The 20,626-nt window shown below is 36.0% G+C and overlaps 2 protein-coding genes across 9 annotated transcripts; both read right to left on the reverse strand.

Annotated features, from left to right (window-relative positions):
- Window positions 1-255: 255 nt before the first annotated feature.
- LOC132184645 (uncharacterized) lies at window positions 256-10,451 on the reverse strand. 6 transcript variants are annotated; one of them, XM_059598360.1, is made up of 14 exons: window positions 10,280-10,451; window positions 7,810-9,955; window positions 7,170-7,625; window positions 6,969-7,046; window positions 6,383-6,886; window positions 6,184-6,258; window positions 4,234-5,913; window positions 3,998-4,078; window positions 3,449-3,832; window positions 2,429-3,208; window positions 2,157-2,273; window positions 1,152-1,529; window positions 864-1,070; window positions 256-768 (listed from the first exon to the last, which is right to left on the reverse strand). In XM_059598360.1, exons 1-14 carry the CDS (start codon window positions 10,406-10,408, stop codon window positions 473-475), a joined length of 7,311 nt encoding a protein of 2,436 aa, XP_059454343.1. In that variant the 5' UTR covers window positions 10,409-10,451; the 3' UTR covers window positions 256-472. The 6 variants fall into 6 exon arrangements, with proteins under 6 accessions (XP_059454343.1, XP_059454339.1, XP_059454341.1 ...); XM_059598356.1 differs by having other exon boundaries at window positions 864-1,529; window positions 6,969-7,043; XM_059598358.1 differs by having other exon boundaries at window positions 864-1,529; window positions 6,383-6,883.
- Window positions 10,452-12,299: 1,848 nt separating this feature from the next.
- Window positions 12,300-16,197, reverse strand: LOC132184516 (DNA-directed RNA polymerase I subunit RPA12-like). Of its 3 annotated transcripts, none has more exons than XM_059598179.1 (7): window positions 16,055-16,197; window positions 15,809-15,888; window positions 13,873-14,009; window positions 13,515-13,555; window positions 12,808-12,867; window positions 12,672-12,728; window positions 12,300-12,557 (listed from the first exon to the last, which is right to left on the reverse strand). In XM_059598179.1, the coding sequence occupies exons 3-7, from the start codon at window positions 13,988-13,990 to the stop codon at window positions 12,483-12,485; spliced, it is 351 nt and encodes a 116-aa protein (XP_059454162.1). In that variant the 5' UTR covers window positions 13,991-14,009; window positions 15,809-15,888; window positions 16,055-16,197; the 3' UTR covers window positions 12,300-12,482. The 3 variants fall into 3 exon arrangements, with proteins under 3 accessions (XP_059454162.1, XP_059454161.1, XP_059454160.1); XM_059598178.1 differs by having other exon boundaries at window positions 13,873-14,027; XM_059598177.1 differs by having other exon boundaries at window positions 13,873-14,046.
- Window positions 16,198-20,626: the final 4,429 nt, after the last annotated feature.

Here is a 20,626-nt window from a genome sequence, read left to right on the forward strand (position 1 = left end):
ACCATTTTTTCTTTAAAAAAATTGCTTACTTTTTAAGACATTATAAGTAATATTAGTAAAATGTCCCTTTAATCAAAGATTCTGTAGGAGTGAATTCTGCTGAAGTTCAGGGTTCAACTATGGATAATTGTCTTCGTTCTCCAGAAATTCTGTTTCTAAAAACTAGATGAACCATGTAAGATTTGAGTATGACTAGAAAATGAGCAAAATCTCAATCGTTAGGCTTTAGAAAATAATTTTGCCGAGCAATTTGAATCATGCAAGCCCAAATGTGCACATAAACAAAAAATTTAGTTGTACAAGACAGACCCAAAAAATAAAAATTTACAGAAAAAAATGTACTGCTAATGAAATACTAAACTCCTGATCCTGTCAGTAAGTATCTGCATGAGGAATGCCATGAACTAAATAATACAAAGTCCATTACTCGCCAAATCTACAAAAACTAATTAACAAGCCGGACCAATTGAATCTAATTATTTTGGAGATCCTCCAATGGGCGTCTTTTTGGCAATGTTTTCATTGCTGTAATGTTACCAATTTGATCATTCTTGATGCTTGGCGTATTCTCTTTTGTATTGTAAGTTTTGAGCAGATTCTTGGGTGTTCTTGGTATCTGACTAGTTTTACACTTTGTTCCTTTCACCATTGAAGAATTCAACTGCCTGGCAGGCAAAACAATGTTTTCCTTCAATTTTGTATCTGGACTCATCTTTTTCGGTGACCCCAACTTCAATTGTGGAGTCTGGGCAACTTCAGCAGCAATGTCTGCAAAACAATTTGAGCAAGAGTAAATGATTAACATCCAGGCACAAATTACAGATAAAGGAGGCATTTTGAGAATACCCAAAACAAGCATGTACCTCTACCAACAACCATATTTGTGGAAGCAGGAGATATTTCTTCCATTGTTGTATTTATTTTTGGCAGATCTTGGCTCAACTCCACTGCTTCTACCATATGTTCATAATCATCCATTTCAGCTGACAATTTAATGTCTTCAGCGTCAGGGTTGGCAATATTTTCTACTCGTTTCAATTCATTGTGACCACATTCTGCCATGGCTTCATCTGCAATAACACGATTACTGCCATTGATCTCAGCAGCATCCATCAGCAATTCAGAATATTTGAAATTATTTAAAATCTCACCCTTAATAAGCTCGGATCTATTCTCACAAACAACATTCCCTTCGGTGATGGCAGCAATTTCACCTTGCTTATTTGATCCATCATGATTTTGACAGATAGGCTCATGTGAGACAGCAAGGTGAGTGCCCTCCATCTGTGAAACATCCTCTGCCATGTGATGCTCATGATCACCATGTTGCTCTTCAGCAATTTGTTCAGTTATATCCACATTCCGTGTCTCTTCGTTGGCATCCTCACTATTCTTACTCATCGAATTGGCAACTAAGGCCCCTCCATCTGATTTCTCAACTTCATCTTGTTCAACGTCACCCAAAAACAAATCCATCTCCCAACTGGTGAATGCATGTGAATCATCATGCAACTCCAGAGCTTTAGTTTCTGTTATTCCAAAGACACAAATTGTTAGTAACTGAAAGAAGCCATGCAGGTCATATAGTGCGTGTGTATTCCCAAACAAGGCATAATCTGAAGTTTTTATAAAAATATATTGCACTGACATAAATTAAATTCTTGTTTCAGAAAAAGAAAAAGGAAAAAAGAAAAAAAAAAAAAAAAGAGACGGGAATTTTGTGATTGTTAGAATATTACTTAAATGATTATCATTTCCTATCAACTTAATGTTTTGAGTTGGTGGTTATTTAACATGTTATCAAAGCAAATATCCTGAGTTCGAATCTTGTGTCCACCATTTACCTTCCATTTCAATTAAATATTTCACATGTTAGACCTCACTTATTAAGAGAGTTTAAGCTCACGTAGAGTATTTGAATATTACTTAAATAATTAAATAAATTATTTCCTATCCACTTACACTTTTAGAATAAGCGGTGAGTTAACAATGATTATCACCTAAAACTAAGGGAGGTTGGAGTATTTTCACAACAAAAATACTCAAAAATTGATTGCATTTCTTAACCTGATAAATAAGTTCAAACCTACATATATCATACCTCTGTTCTTATTGGCCAAATCTGATAAATAAGTTCAAACCTATATAAATCATACCTCCGTCTTCATCGGCCATCTCCTTCCCTTCTGAATCATTGCTAAGAAACTCGTTGTATGTATGGGATTCATGTTCCTCTCCTGCACTCAAACCAGTGTACGAATTATCGCCATTTACTACGTTTGTTGAATTTTACACAAAAAGTTAGTTCAGTATATTCCCTTGCATATGAAAAATATGATACAATGAGTCAAGCACTAAAGTAGATAAGGTTCAACAAAAAAGCAAACAATTCAGACAATAAAACTCATATCTAAACAAATGTGCTCACCATGAAGTGATGAAACATCCAGTAGAGTAGTAGCACAACTTCGACCCATTTGGCGCCTGCCACAAGAGGTTTCAACAGCTATTTTGACGTCTGCAGAATATTTTTCATCCGTTTCAGTGCCACTCTTAGTTCTGTTTGCAGAAATCTGTGTTTTTTCAACACACTCAATGAGATCCTGAATATTCTCAGAATCAGTAGTTGCATCCATGCTTGTCTCGCTAACTTGATCTGTTACAACTCTAAAGTTTTCATGAGTATGATCCAGTGCAACATCATCTTCAGAGTAATTCACACCAACAAGTTTCTCCACAACAGAGTGACAACCAATGTCAGATTCCTCAGGAGTGCTTTCTGCCATGGGCCTGGCTGAAGCATTATTGAAGCCATTGATTTCAGCAGCTTTTATCAAATGCGTGGAAACACAAGAACTCTCATAATTCTCACAATCAATATGCTCTTTATCAATGGCAGAGATATCATGTTGCATATTTGATCTACCACCATCTCTACAAATTGGCTCATCTGAAGCGGCAAAATGAGCTTGGTGCTCAAGCTCCCCTAGAAGCTTCTCAGAATCTTGTTGGTCTTTTTCACTAATCATTGCAGTTTCTTTCATTTTCACAGAACTCTCACTGTGCTTACTTGTCAGATTGGCTTCCGGTGCTTCATTTGATATTTCTACATTACCCTGTTCTGCATCCCCAGAAATCAAATTCATCTCCCAACTGGTAAAAATATGAGAACCAAGATGGAACTCCAAGGAACTGTTCTCTTCGGTTCCTAAAAATACAAAATTATGAATCAAAAATATGTTCTAATATTTAATCATGTACTGGAATATCATGTAAGAATTTTTCATATCTATGGCATATTACTGAAGGGAAAGTACAATTGGCTTAAGCTCAAACCTAATGAAGCAGATGTCATTGGTTTAAAATCCCTTTCCCCATTCCCTTGGGACAAAACACTCATTAAAAAAAATGTCTCTAGCTTATGTTGATCAAGGAATTGAGCACTTACCAAAACTTGGCAAAGCAATAACTGGTGAAAGGGCAATGTGATTAGCACCCATTTCATATTTCTCTGAAGTAATAACATGCAACTTTTCAGAACCAGCACATCCACCAGAGTAATCGCCTCTAACGACCATGACATCAAGGTTACTGAAACCAAGTGCTTCGTCAGTCTCATCAACATTACTCGTTTTACTGCTACATAAAGGCTCATTCAAAGTCAAATAATCAATGGAATTATGATCAGCTTGTGTTACTCCACCATTTAGGCCATCAAGTTGCTCTTCAGTAAATTTTTTAGAAAATGTCGCACTAGTTTCTACAGTAGAATCAACTAGACCTTCATTTTGCTGGGCCCCTACTCTTTCCCCCACTGAAATTTCATCATCTGCTGGGAAATGTGAACTTGTATCTATAAGATTGTTGCATATAACTGATGAAAATATGTCGACACTATTTATGTGTAAAACTTTGCATATAAAGGATGAAAATGTGTTTTGAGACTATTTATGTGTAAAACTGATAGATCTGGTCGCAACCTAAATTACAACCATACCTCTACCGTCGTCAGTCATCTCCTTTCCTTTTGTACCATAGCTGCTTCGCTCAATAAAAATGTCAAATCTATTTTCATCACCTGCATTTAACAATTAACAGAGAATATAATTTGGCATTTCTAAATCATTAAGTCATATCATCAAACAGAAACCCAGAGATTGGTATGTATAATTTAAAAATATAAGTAGAGTAGTTGCTAAAAACAATCAAACATTGCTTTGTATTTGTAGATACCATGTGATGAAGAAACTCTCGGCAATGAGACAATTACGCTACTTGGATGTGTTTCAGGTTTGCCACAAGAGGTATCAGCATAGGAATTAGTTTTTTCAGTGTCTTTCTCATCCCATTTACTGGAACAATCAAATAACTGCACAGAAACAGGTGTGTTCTCCACCCACTTAGCACCATCCTCAACTTTCTCAGAATCCTTTTTTCTTCCAATACTTCTTGCACCAGCTTCATCTGCTGCAACCGTTGTGTTTTCATGGGTATGATCTGATAAAGCATCATAATCACCGCCATTCTCACCATGTTCCTTCTCAACCAAGCCATCAACATTATCTTCTGGAATAAACTGTATATTATCATCATCAGAGTCTTCCTTCTGAGCTTCAAAACTGTCATCATTCAGTTCTTGATCTTCATCTACAGTTCCAAAATTAGCACTTCTATCTGCAGGTTTATGATCCATGAGACAATCAGAGCCAATGGAAGCACTTTTATCCAACTCTGGAGAATCTTCTATTTTTTGATTGTCAAGATTTCCAAACCTCACTTCATCCACTAGAAAAACAGTTTGAACAACTTCCTTTGATGTCTCCTCTAGAACCTCATGATCTTTAAATAGGACTTCATTTGAAGGAGACACAGAAGTGGCATCAATCGTTGGAAATTCATTCCCACAACCATCGAATGCCTTCTCGTGCGTAGCTGGAGTAGCAGGTGACTGAGTCCTTCCCATTTTTTCCAAGGTCACTGCATAAGCTATTTCATATGGTACAATCGCATTACTTCGAAAGTTATTATCATCATCAGTACTTTTACTGAATTCAGTATCTTCCCCTTCAGCAAAATGACCACCAAACTCCCCGGACGTAACTTGCTGGAAAGCATCATCTATGAACACAGCATCAGACTGTCTTTCTAAAACTGCAGGGCTTTTTTCTTCCTCCAATTTGTCAATTCCTCCAATGAACTCAGAAGTGGCTTTCACCATTTCCACAGTGTTCTCAACTGAATTTGTATCAGCACTCTGATTCACCTCCCAACCACCATGGTCACCAAGTTCAACTTGCTGAGAACACCCCGAATTTTCCTCCTTGCCTATATGATCATGCTGCTCAAGAAATGATTCTCCTTTCAATTCCTCAGCATTGGCCATACCCTTTGATCCCATAGATTTGTTACTTGAAGTCATATAATCAAGAGGCTCGACACAGCTGTTCCTAGATGTAACCCCCTCTTCATGATCGAAAAGGTTCTCCAAAAATAGTTCTGAAGAAGTCATTGCAGTTGATGCCTCCATTGAAAATGCCTCACTACCATGAAAATTTGAAGTAGCTTTCTCTTCTGCACTTCTCTCAGGACTGCATGCTTCAACACTATTCGGGCTTAAGGTCTCATCCAAAATATTTTGCACGTCTGCAGATTCATTCCTGTTTCCACCTAGCAACTCCAGAGAAAAATGAGTCAAAGACCCTGATTTTACCCCCTCTTTTGCAGCATCCTTTGGACTTCCATACTTTGAATCAGTTTGTGCACTTCTTGTCTCTCTTTTATCCTCTGCAGTGTCAACAACCTTAACAGTGGATACAACTGAGTTTTCAGCTTCATGCAACAAAGCAACACCGCTCCCAATAGCACTTCTGTCATTGACTGATAATACAATTTGATCTTTAAGATGAATACCTTCTGCAAATTGAGAAGAGAAAAATATAAAATGAATATTGTGTGTTACAAATTTTTTCTTCCAAAATTAAAAGTGAGACAAAGTGGGGTTGGTTGGGGTGGGGAGCGGGGAGCAGTTTCCCTTCTTTTCTTTTAACACAAGCCGTTTCATTAAATGGCACAGTAAATTAAAAATTAAGGAAAGGTTCTTAATAAAACCGCATTGAACAAAAAAGTATTTTAAAACTAGCAAAACTATTACCCTGTCCCTTGAAAGAGTACTATGAAACTAACCTTCTTCCTGTTCAACAATGTCTTTCCGACAAGTGGACTCGCCAGAGGAGATGCCCTTTCTAGCAGAACCAAGAGCTGCAACAAAAGAATTCATAATAGTAAGGTATCGTTGGAGGAAATAGAAGCAAAACAGTAAATTTTGAAGAAGTTATTTAAAATAAAAATGTAGAGATAATATGACCTTGTCACATGCACTCACATTGTAATCCAAGAATAGTGGTGGGAATAGTTTCAACTCTCCCAGTATCCCTCTCTTCTGGGATAATAGGACTAATTCTTCCGCCAGAAGAAAGGTTATGCATACAGCTCACTCTAGTTGCATCAGAAAATTTATCAGACTTTCCCTCTGAGACTTCATTTTCTTTCTCCTCAGCAGCCTGACAATCTCTATTGTCTAAATCAGGAAGGCAACCACCATCCATCCTTAAATTTTGTTCAAAACCACTGTTAATAAGATCTTCATCAGAAGCTGGTGAGCCGCCTCCACTAAGTAATGCCTCTTCATTCTCGTTTTCATTTGTCATGTTCAGCACAGTCCTTATTTTCCTCATTTCATTGCTTACTGAAGTTTCATCTATGCAAATTGTTTCATTAGGAATTTCCATCCCACCAGAATATTTTTCGGCTCCAACATAATTTTTGCTGCTTCTTTCAATCATTGTGGTGGATTGAGCAACGCTTTGGGCTCCAGGCTGATTCTCTTCTGCACATCAAATTAAAGAAAAAAAAACATCAAAGAGATGAACCAGGTCACGTACCTACAAAAGAGAAACCAAGGAACTAACCTTCTTCTAGGGCATCTTTCTCTGGTGAGGAAGTATGGAGGGAATGATCAATCACTTCGTTGCTAATACCTGACACTGCTACAATGAAGAAATGGTCAAAAGAAATCATCTTAATTTTTTAAAACTACTTCGAAACATTAACTTTTCGAACTGCAAGAACACCACATGACCCAAGAAAAAAAAAAAAAAAGAAATTCTCACCCTGGCTTTCTGGTGCAGGTCTAAATGGAGTTGCAACTGTAGCACTGTGGCCACTTATTCCTTCATCAATTTCAGCAGTAAGTAGATAATTGGAGTCTGGAATAGCTTGCTCTACGTCAGCGGCCCCTACAAATACTTCTGCTTGGGCAATTTCCTCTCCTTCAAATAAATCAAGTGCACTAATTTCATCAACTTTCTCGGAGGTATGTTTAATATTTCTGATTGAGCTCATACTTTCCCTAAGTTCACTCTGATGATCGTCAGCAACTAACTCTTGAATAGTTGGTTTAGCAATTTCATTAGCATATTCTAGGTTCTTATCGTCCTGAACTGATGATTGGTCATCCCCAGCCGATTGGCCATCTTCCTTATCATTTCTAAGGTTCATGTTTTCACCTATCAAGGGTTCTTCTGTTTCCAATCTTCTTTTCAAATCCGAGAGGTTGGAAGCTTCACCTGTGAATTATTAAGAACAAGGTAAGCGCACATGCAATACATTTATGTCTTAACCAAAAGCGAGTGATCTAAATCAAAAACAAAACAAAAGCAAAGCTAGAGAGAGGCAACAGACAATCAGCAGGAGATATATTAAGGAAATCTGCTGGCTCTGGTTTAACCAAATCGTCATCAGGAATCTCACCTATGCTGTTCAGCGGGCATGACCGATCATCCATGTCACCGTCAGTAATATCATCCAAAGGTAATTCCCCTTCGACATCTAGTAAAATGCTGTCCTCATTGACAACCACAGATTCAGTAGCAGCATTATTAGTACTTTGGTCTGTGGTAACACCCTGTAACTTCACCGGTGCTGGAAGCAGAGTTTCCTCCATGGTCATAGTACTATCCATGACTTCCTTCAAGTCAGAATTTCCAGCAGAGACCTCCAAGAAATGAGGTCCCTTCTTCACACTAGACATCGTAGATCCCTTCTGCTTCTCTATAGATTTTCCTGGAATTTCTTCAATGCAGCATGAGTCTGGATCAATTTGGTGTCCTACAGTGTCCAGAATTGCTGACCCAGTATCTAAAATTGGAGGATCTTCAAGGGCCCAAGTGCTTTTGGAACATGGATCGTCCTCTAATATCATTGACTGTCGCCTGTTCTGTTGCTCTATTTCAACAGCTTTACAACTCAGTGCTGCAGGTGCAACCAATTCACTTTTTAATGCATTATGTGAGGATCGTCTTGAAGATCTTTCAATTACATGTTCACTGTCAGTAACTGAACATTCTTCTTTCGGGTTTGGCTTGCGTTTTCGCTTCATTTGCCCATCCTTTCTTGCTCCATCAGCAACTCCATCCACTTCATCAGAGATTAAAATTGAATTGTTTCTAGAAGCATTCCGACTGGACCTCCTCAAGCGTTCTTCCGCAGCATAAAACTTTCCTTCTTGAAGTGATTCTCTTGACTTCTTAATTCCAACTGTTTCATGATTCCCCAACTCTCCAACAGCCGGAGCACCAGAGTTGAATGTGATGCGTTTGGACCTCCTTGGACGACCATTCAGTAAATGTTCCTTCTCATTTTCTTTTGTAGGTTCTACACTTGGTTCAACTTCAGAAGCTCCTTCCACATCTGCATTTCTTGATCGTTTTCTGGTCTCCTTTTTGGGCAGCGGTCTCTTCCTTACCTTTTCAGCCTTCTGGGGAGCAACAGATTCCTGCCTAGATTCAATAGCACCAGGGCCTTTCAGAGGTTCTTCAAGTTGAGGAACCTCTTCTTCACATTCTTCCTGATCTACAAGAGTTTCACATTCACTCTCAACTGCAGACGCTTTCTCCACAAGCTGGACTTCAGGCCCTCTGGTCCTATCAAAAGCCTTAATTTTCCTTAAATCCCCAGTCAATAGTTCAGAGTCTTTGTCAATTGTCGCGTTTCGTTTTGAGCGCCTCAGGACTTTTCCTGGTTCAGCACCTTCCCCAGCAAGAATTTTGCTTTTCACCCTTCCCTTCTGTGGTGCAGATTTCCGCTTCGAACCTTCTCTGCTTAAACCCTTCAAAGGTTCTTCAAGTTGAAGAACACTTTCACATTCTTCCTGAACCTCAACAGTTTTAGTTCCACTAGCAACTGCAGAAGCTTTTCCCTCAAGCTGAGTCCGGGACCTTGTCATCTTACCAACAATTTCAACTTTCTCCATTTCCCTACTCAGTGCAGCAGATCCTTTCTCCTTCCTCACATTCCGTCTTGATCGCTTTGCCAATTTCTCTTTCTCATGTTCAGCACCTTCTCCCACATTACCATTGTCTTCAGAAACATCATTCAATAAAACAACCCCGTCATTACCCCTAGCATTCCTCGTCTTCCTTGAACCTCTCGTTACCATATCATGAGCATTTATGAAACCAGCAACATTATCACTAACCCTGACATCTTTCACCTCCATACCTTCAACCTCGGCACTTCTTCTCGGTCGCTTCTTCCGAACAAATGGCACCGCATCTCCTTGAACAACTTCTTGCGCTGTAGACCTTGTAATTCTACCCGGTCCATTCGTAATTTTCCCGGAGACTCCCATTTCCCCTGCATTTTCAACAACTTGAACCTGCTTTTTCGGCACAGGATTCACTGTAGACCTTGTCCTGCCCGCCCGTTTCTTCACCGGAGTGTAGTCTTTATCCGAATCTGAATCCGAGCCCGAACCCACAAATATAAAGGTTTCATTCTCAGGACTAAACCTAACTTTCTTTGCATTCTTATCTACAACCTTAGATTCATTTTCACTGCTTATTTCCCCCAAATCATTCGAGCATGACTGACCTTGGATTATAGGATTTCCTTCTTCCTGTATAAAATACCAAATTTAGTGAAAAATTGCTCGCTATATTAGAATTGGAAAAAAAAAATTAAAAAATCAGGAGATAAGGAAATGAAATTTTGAATGCTAGTAAAATTTATCAATTTTGAAAATCGAAACAGCCAAATGATGCCAACACAACCATTTGGCCTAAATGGAACTAACTTTCTCCTATTTCCGAGAACCAAACAAAAACATACAGAGCCATCATTTCAATTTTCCTATACTTAGCCTCTATTTTCTCAGTGTAACCAAACAATAACTGAAAGCCAAATGAACTACACGGGTAAAACAAAAATTGATAAGGAGTACCTTAAGAAGCAAACTAAGCCTATCGGCCATTTGACGATTCGTCAAATTCGCCGGCACGCCATGCTTCTTGCACAGCGCTTGCAGTTGCTTCCTCTTCATTCCATGCAAACCTTCCATCTCTGCAACCATTCCAACGAAACATTACAGAAAATTGAATGTGCCTTTTCCGCTGCGTCTCTTTTTCTTTCGCGTTCTCAAATTCAAAATCGGACCGTTTTCCCGCTCTCTGATAGCCGGGGCGTTGCAGTCTCTTCACGCGCTCACGTAGTCAAAAAGTGACGACTCGCGGTGGAGTGTGGACAGGTGTCAGAAAGACTGCAATTTATTTATTTTTTTTTTTTTTGAAAGTAACTACGCAATTAATGTTTAAAATGGTGTAGGCTTGTGATGGCAGGTGTCAGGAAGACTACGCTAGTATTTGCTGTCAATGAAACTGCGAGTGGAACTGGAATAAGCAAAGTGGATAATGTATTGCAATGGCACCACGTGGTGAAAGATGATTTGTGCTTTTGAGGATACCCTATTCTGCCAACAGAATTTTGCCACGTGTAAATTTCCGCACCGTTATCACGAAAAGCTGTTGAGTATGGTGTTAGAGTATTTCCGTAGACTCCCTATAAGGGTGTCAGTTTCCTATGTATAAAAAATATGTTCAAAAATTCATAAAAAATATTTTACAGTAGACTCTTTAAATGAGCCTCAACCATGAGGATCGCTACAGTGGAACCCAAAGTATAGGATTTTACTATTACAATCCTCATGATTATTAAAATTTAAAAAAAAAAATGTTTCTCTCTTCTCTACTCTCTCCTCTCATATATATAATATAATTAAAAAATATTTATATTTTAATAATATAGAGAATGATTAAGGAAAGTTATTGGAGTGTATTTTGACATAGAAAAATAAAAAGTAGTTTGAATCCTTAAATGTAAGAAAAATGATGAGGAAACTGCTTTGAATGCTCTTATGAGTTTTTTTTTTAATAATAATAAAAAGTAATTTATGTAATATAAATAAGAAATATTTATATTTATATTACTAATGTTCATGTTTTGTAAATATATTATTCTCAATATATTGTTAAAAATTGGAAATAGCATTTACTAAGAGAACACAAAACAGGAAGAAGAATATTCAACTTATAGTAATATATGAGAATATGAAATAAAAAGACATGTAGTAACATATGAGAATATAAAATAAAAAAACTCAACTAAATGTTAAAATTAAGTTTATTATCCAACAAATATGACAAATTTATTTTATCTTTTTTGTAAGATAAACGATTGTAAGTATGATTTAATTAGTTGTTTACTAAAATCAATGACACGCGATCGGAACTTATAACAATAACCGACACTAAAATCAACCACGTTTGATAGTAAATATAACATATAAAATATCAAAGAAATAAAGAATGAAAGAGCCAAGAAACAAAATATTAGAAGTGATAAAAAAAAAAAAAAAAATAAATAAATAAATAAATATATATATATATTGGATCATGCTTTTAGTTTGAAAATTTTTAAGATTTTAAACATGTTACATCACTTTTTTGTTAACATTTTATTTTTTTGACAAATTTAATATAAAATAAATTAGGTGGTGAGGCTCAAGATTTGATAAAGAGTGTCGACATTGGCGCTTATAAGTCATTAGACCACTATGGCCCGGTTGCATAGAAACTTCTGGACAGCACGTTTTCCTTCTAGATTGAACAGTGGAAAAGTTGGTGGCAAATTGTGGTTATGGATCTTTGGGCTTTCTATTTTGTTCTGGCCTCTGTTGTATTTTCATTCCCCTTTATTGTTTTTTTTTTTAATGTTGTTTCATTGAATTGGTTTGTTTCTCGTCTCTTCTTGTCTTTGCACTGTCTCAACTATTCCAAAAATAAAAAAAGTTGATATCTGGTTCAAAAAATAATTGATCGCTAAAGCCTCGACCCCCTTTTTTCTCCTCAAAATATTATCACCTTTTTAATTGTGAAACCTGTTTAATTCAAGCTAATCAAACGGAATAGGAAGAACCATGATCAATAAACATATTTTCATACACAGCTAACAGTTAACTGATCATAGAGTAATCAGGACAGGGAGAGAAAAGGCAGGCCACTTCAATGAAGGGTATTTCTCATTGATGCCAGAGGAGAGGTAAACCACATTCATGCATGTCCTGAAATCTCATATTTGGTACAACAAACTCAATTCTCTGAATACTTATGGCCGCATTTGGTGCAACGATAAAATGTAGTCTGCCCTTCATCTGCTGATCTCATCTATGGCGACAAAAAAGATAAGAAAATGTGCAACTTCTTAAGAACAAGGCTCCTTGCATTGAGTGCTCAGAAAAAGAAAGAAAAAAAGGTATCTAATATTGAATGGTAGAATACCTGCATGGTCCAAAACTCAGCCTCATCATTATAGCATTTTTCACACTTCTTTTTCACCTGTCAAGACAAAATTATTATTGAAGCAGATTCCTGGGGAAACACCATGGCTGCAAAATCAAGACTATCAAGCAGTTACCTTTGATAATTGTACTTCCTGGTCACGAATGAGCGAGATGCCCAGCTCCATTCTGATATCCTGCAACACAACAAGGATACATAGGGAAATAAACTTGGTGCCATGGCAACTTAATTGAACTGAACAAAGATAAAATCAAAACTTCGGTGTATGAAGCAACTAATTCCATTGCAAAAGCTGAAAATGGTCCTGATTCCAAGTCAACATTTTGATATCTAGAATATATGATCTATGCTTAGCAGTTATTGCTTTAATCTAAAAGAAGAAAAAATCGTATTCCTACAAGTACATGTAAAGTGTAAACATGAAATATGTGGATAGCATAGACACTTAATGTGTCAGACGCCAACAGCAAGATGACTCGACAGGGACTGAACATCCTCATGCATCATCATCTATGTAATTCAACATATAACAATGGTTTATTTTTTTCAGCAATACAATAGCAACAACCATACACTTAAGTTCTCTCTTCCCCTCCTATCTCCCCCTCTCCCACCCTTTTTCTCCAAACAACTACACATACAAAAGTACAAAATCCAGTAAAAACCATATATTCAATATCTGTTACAGAGGCGCAATATATATCGGGTACATGTAGCATTATCACATAATTATTAGCTCCTACCACATAATAAGCTCAGTCATTATGAAAGACATAATAACCTAACAAAACAAATGCAACGGGAGATCAATTTAAGGCATACCTCAGTTGTGATTACATAAGATATTTCTCTGTTACAAATCTCTGAAGACAACAGAAACTAGTCAGGAATGCACAAATCAAATAAAAATAATACATAAATTTAAGAAATAGTTTCTTGGCCTATAGAATTGTAAAAGCAGCGCCCTCAAGCAAGAGAGACACTAACATGTGTCTGCTGCCATGAGTGCAAAGCTACTAGATCACATAGAATCACACCAAAATGGGGACAGGAATCCCACATTGGAAATACAGAGAGAAGTTCCCATATAATGTTTTAGGTATTCTCTAGTTCAATGTGAAATTTTAAGTAAAACATGTAACTATCCAAATAAGCACACCAGCTAATGCGACAGCTATACCTTTCATACTGCGCTCAAACTTGCACTGAGGGCATTTAGCATGCTCAGTTGATTTCATGGATAGCATTGTTCCGCAGAGGTCGCAGAACAAGAAATCACGTTCATGAGAATACGCCATGAGATTCCCCTTCAATGAGCTGTGTATTGAGGAAGTTCTATACATATAATGATAAACTGCGATGATTTAACTTGTATCGACAATGAGAGAATTTCAAACACATTTGCATTTAAAAATGATGCAACTCGAAAGGTGGTTAGACATGAAAAGTTTTTTCTTCCAGACGTCTAAAACTAAGAGATTAGCTCGGTTTAAGTGGCTAGGTAAACGTATCATAGCTTGCCTAATTTTCCTGTCGTATCAAGCTAAGATTAATACCAGGAAAAAACTGAAAAAGTTACTCTTGAAGTTGTCTTTTAGTGTGCATTGACGATTAATCCTATTTGGTTAAAGAGAATCTTCCATTTGTTAGTAATCCATCTCAAACACAAAGACATATCATGTCACATTGTTGTACAAATAATATTTGGACTATGTAATGTTTCTTAAGATTTGACAACGACTATGACAACGAGAAAAGAAAACTGTTGCAATACGAATCAACATGGGAATTCAGCAGCCCATTTAGCCTTTAAAAAGGGTTTTTGGTGAGCTTTTTTTTATTTAAATAAAAAGGTGACCCTTCATCATTGTTTTACAAGCCCAAACTTCCATATGATTAACCCAGCTATCCCATTCTTTTGGGTCCGTGTTTCCCATTCATCACATAATTTGTTATTTACAAGCACGGGCCTGCAAACGAGCCGAGCTTGTTATTTTTTCCTGGGAGTTCTCAAATATCAATGTGGAGTTTAGAATTTTTTTTTCTTCCCTATTGAACAACCCTTGAGGAATTAATAACAATAATGATACAGTTTCCTTTCGAATTGAGTTGTATAATTTTTTTTAATCTAGTTTATAAAATTATTTTTTAGCATATGAAAAACACATTATTATCTTTTAATAACAATAATTAAGTAGAAGAAAATTCTTGTTAATACCAAAAGGGGTGGTGTAGTAACATTACCCTTGACCTCTACCTCACAAATGACTAACTAAGGCATCAGAGTGAGCTCACGGGTACATCTCTCTAACCCTCTCTTTTCCTACTTTGTGGGCTTACCTAGTGATTGAGCTTGAGGCTAATGTTACTATGCCACCCCTTTTGGTATTAACAATTCTATTAAAAAAAACATGATATTCTTAAGTGCTGAAGGAACAAAGACTTTTCAATTTTAAGTAAAATGAAGATAAATAATTTTCTATGATCAAGATTTTATATGATTACGTTTAATGGTGGTGTACATGTATCCAATTCTAACCCAATAATAATCGTAGCCCACAACCCACGATCATATGTAGATGGGCTTCTAACCCCCTAGGGCCCAACCCAATTTTTTTTTTTTTGGGTTTGGCCCTATGGGTGGCCTAACCACTTTAATAATTTATTTTCATTTTTTATTTGTTTATTATTTTAGTTTATATTTATTTTTTAAATTTAAAAAATATTTTATTATTTTCTTCTCAGTGGCACAAGTGGCATGTTGGTAACCGTTGGATAACATTGGACGGTCATGGGCAATTCCTTAGCTATTGCTGGGAATCCCGATCTCATGGTTTCAAAGTAAGAGCATTTTTAAAATATAATTCTTCTGTCTACAGATATACTAACTCAGTTGTACCTGAACCAATCTTTCCAGAATGTCTAACCTGTATGCTCTTATTCCTATTTCCAAGTGAGAAAAACAAGAGATTTGCATAAATCTCCAAATGACAACAAAATTAGGGGTAACTGGCACATTACAAAAAGAAGTTTATCTAAGGAATTTGGTCTTATTTTGATTTGAAATCGTCAAGAAAAAATAAAAAGAAGCAACCAGATTATTCATTGGGATGTACCTTTGGGCGATCGGCTTTCACGAAGATGGAAAACCCTCAAACTCAGAATCGCAGAGGAAAACCTTCAAACTCATACCAATCTACAAACAATCAAACCAAAATCTATCACAATCAAACAAAATCTTCACTCTCAGCCTCACCCATATCCATATCGCTTACAATAAGGGGAAACAGAGGAGGGGATGTCAACAAAACGGGATACCGGAGAGCGAGACGAGAAAGAAAGAGAAAGAAAGAGGAGCTTACCTTGAGCACGACGGAGGCAACCGGTCTACAGAGAGAGAGACCGTGTGGAACTGTGGTTTGCCGAGAGAGAGATGTGATCCGGGAAGAGAGAGAGCTGGAGAGCTGGGAAGACTGAAGCGGCTGCCGGCTGCCGAGAGAGTGAGAGAAAGAGAGAGGGTTTTGAATATAGGTGCAAAACGACGTAGTTTTGACTAAGAAATGGTTTTAAAAAATGGAAAAATAAATAATTTTTTTTTTTTTAAAAAAAAAAAAGAAGTTGTTATTATATGTGTATAATTATAATTTATGGATAAATGTAAAATTGGTTAAAAGATAATTTATATAATTTAAATAATTTTCCGCTGCATAAAACTTTCCTTCTTGAAGTGATTCTCTTATTATTATTATTATTATTTAGATTTGGCCCTAACCACCCCTTAATATTTTATTATTTGATTATTTATTTTTATTTAAATCTAAAATAATATTTTATTATTATTTTTAGTTAGTGGACATCATATCCAGGACATGTATCATATTTGTGGCTTTAGGATTTCTTCTTAGAAATCCTAGCCATGAACCGGATATTATCCAGTTTATTTATCCTATTCCAATTTTATGCAGATTGAATGATATTTCCTTCAAATCAGTTTGGAAAATTTTTTTGTCCGTGTCAGAAAGACTACGCGAGTATATGCTGTCAATTAAACTGTGAGTGGAATTGGTCGTGCTTTTGAGGATACACTATTCTGCCAACAAAATCTTGCCACGTGTAAATATCCGCCCCATGATTATGAAAAGCTGTTGAGTGTGTTTTTATAAGTTTTTTTATTTTAGTAACAATAAAAAGTGATTTATGTAATGTAAATATAAAATAAAATGTCGACTTTTGTAAGAAAAAAATAAAACATGTAATGTGGTTTGCCAAACGGGGCCATCACTTTTGCTTTCCTCAATGTCTTTTTTCTTTTTGTATTTGATTAGAGGAAAAAAAAAAGCCATAAAAACATGTGAAAAATATATTTTATAAAACACGAAAGAAAAATTAAAGCACGTATGGCTATCTGGTTGAGGATGGTAGAGAAGTACTAAATTGTTTACACAATGGAAGATTAGTAATGATAGGTAAAATGCAAATATCTTGAAAAAACGCGATTTCTCTCAAGGAGGAATAAGTTCATCTTTTTGAAGAAGTCCCACAATGTATTTTCAATATTGTTTCCGTTATGCTTAAACTGATTTATTAATAACTCTTGAAAACTCACGAGTGTGAGAAAGTGTGAATGTCTGCTCTTTAGTTTCCTTCTTTACCATTTTCCTCCTAACTGGTATCAATTTTAGCCATCCAATACAATATACAAGATAAATTCAACGGTTCCTACCACATATACATGTAAAAGCATATCGTTTTAAAGATCCAACAGACTAACATAACTCAATGATATATTGAAGAAAAAAAAAGGGAAAGGAAAGGAAAACATAAAAACAAAAAGAAGAGTCCAATATTCTCTATCCTTTCATTCCATGTTCCAACACTTCCTAGTTTTTTTTTAAAAAAAGAACACTATAAAAACTGTAGGAGTGGAAATCATAATAGGATTCTCTCCACTTTATGGTCAATATTTAATAGTGACTAGCCTTTAACAAGTTTTAACTTGATGACTAGCCTAAAACATGTAAGCAAGGACTTGTAAAGGTATGTCATTTAAAATGGGAAGGTGACAAAACATTATAAGTGAGTTTTGGCAATCAATTTTGCATATAAATTTGCATAAACCATTGTGAATGTTCTTATAAGCGTATTGGGTTAGTCCATGAAAGGGGAAAAGATTAATGCTCTCATTATTGGTTTGAAAAGACACCTGAAAAACACAACATACAGTCATAGTAGAAAACTTTCTGAAGTTCAACTTGATTGCAGCAATAAGATAAAATAACCGATTATTGAGGCTTAATCCTAGAACCTGCAAGGCAAATTCAAAGTAACTCTTGAGTCAAATTAAATACTTGGATGCAACTGTTAAGCATATATTTCAGTTTGAATTTTTTAAACCCTAAAGGCCACCACATAATCAATCCAAGGCAGGCATCCAGCATCCTAATACACTAATACTATCCAACATCATTTACACAAAAGATATCACCACAAGGGCTTCACTTCTTAGCCAAAAGATACATTCACCACAGATGTGACAAGAATGAGAGTTCCATATGAAGAGAAAACAAAGAACATAGCAAAGGGAGGTAAAAGGGCATAAATTATGCTGAACAGCAAGACTATGAGAATGAAGAAATTAACAAAGAAATGGCAATTGATTTCATATGAGGAAAAAAACAGCAGTATACAATTAAAGATATACAGCTTGCTTTCTCCTCGTGAAGCCCAAACCTTAACGACAAGACATGTAGACTTGCAACGTTTGATTCACTCATTTGTATTGGAATATAGAAAATCTTAGTCCCAAACCAGATAACCATGTACACATTCTTACTCGTATTTTGAAGCTAATTTAATTTCTTTTGTTTGAAAGGTTTTTTTGTCCGCAACAAAACTGAAAGCACCAATTCTCGGCCAAGCTATGCACAGACAAAATCAGGAACGTATACACACAAAAATGCATTATCAATTGCCGAAAATAAGGAAACATATGCAGAGATCAAGGGAATAATAAGAGAACACATATTTTCTGACATTGACAATCGTTTTCATGCGTTTTCTCGGAAGCCAAACAAGAGGTAGAAGGAGAGTCAGAAATCTCGTGTGGAAAAGTGCCGCTCACTGCACCGAGGCAACGGTGCTGCGTTTGCACAGAACAGAGATTTTCATCATTCTCTTCAAAGGAATTGCAATCCCTTGAGTTTATGCAAAGTGCTAACAGCGAACGAGGGTAAATCACTATTTATAACGCGGGTGCTGGATGAATGGGTGAGGTAGCCCTAATTTGGATTTTTGTTTTGTTTTGTTTTTTTTTTTTAAATACCCCTTTAGCGCATGCCTTTATTTTTTTCAACCTAAAATTTTATTTTGTATCATAGATGAATATGAAAATATGACTAAAGACATGTTAAAAAAAAAATTGAAAATGGTATCTCTATCTATATTTTGTTCATAAAATTAATGAATTTCCACCTTAAAATACAATTAGGGAATAGCTCAGCCACAATGGCTAAAATAGGGGTGGTCGAACATCTCCATTGGCCAAAAATGGGATAGCCTATAACCACCTCTAGAGCCGATATGGGGTTGACCGAACCAACCCCAATGCCTTTAAAGATAGTTTGACCACCCCTAATTACAAAAATAAGTGAAATTTTTTTAATTCTATTAACGAAAGATGGACGAAGGTAGTCATTTTTTAAAAGGGTATTTAGCCCCCTCCATTCCCCCACCTTTTTTTTTTTTTTTTTTTGTAAAGGTTGCTATCATAACTAATGGATTTAGGGGTAACACTATAATGATTTTAAAAATCATTTTCATTTTTTGAGTGGTATAAAAGAGACATAAGAGTGTCATATAACATTGCTCTCGATTTAGATCTCGTGACCAATTCATTTCAATGACTAAAATGAGTGATCTGACATTTTTTTTCTTTTTTCTTTTTTCTGGCCACTTAGTTGAAGAATATTGAGCACTCTCAAACTTAAAGGGGTGACTTTGCCACTTCTACTTAGGATGTTCAAATGAGCGATTAAAAATAGTTTTGGGTTTCCTATCCATCCATTTGCATGGGTTGTAGGTGAATTTTTAGTTCCTAATCTTGGGTGGGTGGGTGAATATCATTTTCGTTATTTGTCATATGTGCAGATAGCGAAATATGAGTAACTTCGAGTGCCCATATTTATATGAGTAATATTACAAGTCTTTCAAAAGTTCACTTAAGATCCTCCTACATGTGATGCGATTTTTAAAATTATCGTTGAATTTGAGATATGATTTATTGACTTTTAATCTATTGGTTATAGATACGTATATAGTAATTTTGTCTTACAAAACAACGTCATTTTGAAATCTAATTCTAACAATGTACATTATTTTAAGGCAATTGAAGTCAACTCATTTTACCATTTTTGGGGGGGTGGGCGTTACTTTTAAGTAAATGCTTATGTGGCAATTCATGACTTAGCATGGGAACATGTATATGGTGCTGAAAGGCTTGACGTGACATACTGTAAGATTTGTTGGTGGAATGACTAAAAAATTAGCAAGAAAATCGTAGTTACTATTTCTAATATTTTTTAAACCGAGGTAGTCATTTTGTAGAGGTGCAAACAACATAAACTAAAAATGTATTTAACCCTTGCAACAAATAAATAACTGTGATTTCAAAATGAATTTAGAAACCCATGTGCCATGCCTATGTAACAAAATAATCTTACACAAATTTTTGGCCCTTTTTTTTTTCTTAGTCATTATAAAATTACAAAATGTCATCAAATAAAAAATTGTAAAAAATAAAAGGTTTGAAGGTGAAGTAGTCGACCATTATAGAATGACCGTAGGTAGAAGTTAAATCACTCCAATGACTATGATTATAGGAATGGGATAACCATGATGGTGGTTCGATCTCCTCAATGGTCAATTATAGGGTGGCC

The sequence above is a fragment of the Corylus avellana genome, chromosome ca6 (genome assembly GCF_901000735.1).
Source record: "Corylus avellana chromosome ca6, CavTom2PMs-1.0".
In the NCBI taxonomy this organism is placed as follows: Eukaryota; Viridiplantae; Streptophyta; class Magnoliopsida; order Fagales; family Betulaceae; genus Corylus; species Corylus avellana.

Coding starts and splice junctions, on each gene's coding strand:
- LOC132184645 (XM_059598355.1), bottom strand. CDS start 10,408: ATGGTTGCAGAGATGGAAGGTTTGCATGGAATGAAGAGGAAGCAACTG. Junction 7,626..7,809: donor ATGCCCGCTGAACAGCATAG/GTGAGATTCCTG, acceptor AATAATTCACAG/GTGAAGCTTCCAACCTCTCG. Junction 2,274..2,428: donor GGATGTTTCATCACTTCATG/GTGAGCACATTT, acceptor CAACAAACGTAG/TAAATGGCGATAATTCGTAC.
- LOC132184516 (XM_059598177.1), bottom strand. CDS start 14,035: ATGTATAGAACTTCCTCAATACACAGCTCATTGAAGGGGAATCTCATG. Junction 12,868..13,514: donor CTTATGTAATCACAACTGAG/GTATGCCTTAAA, acceptor GTTGTGTTGCAG/GATATCAGAATGGAGCTGGG. Junction 12,558..12,671: donor CTGAGTTTTGGACCATGCAG/GTATTCTACCAT, acceptor TTGTCGCCATAG/ATGAGATCAGCAGATGAAGG.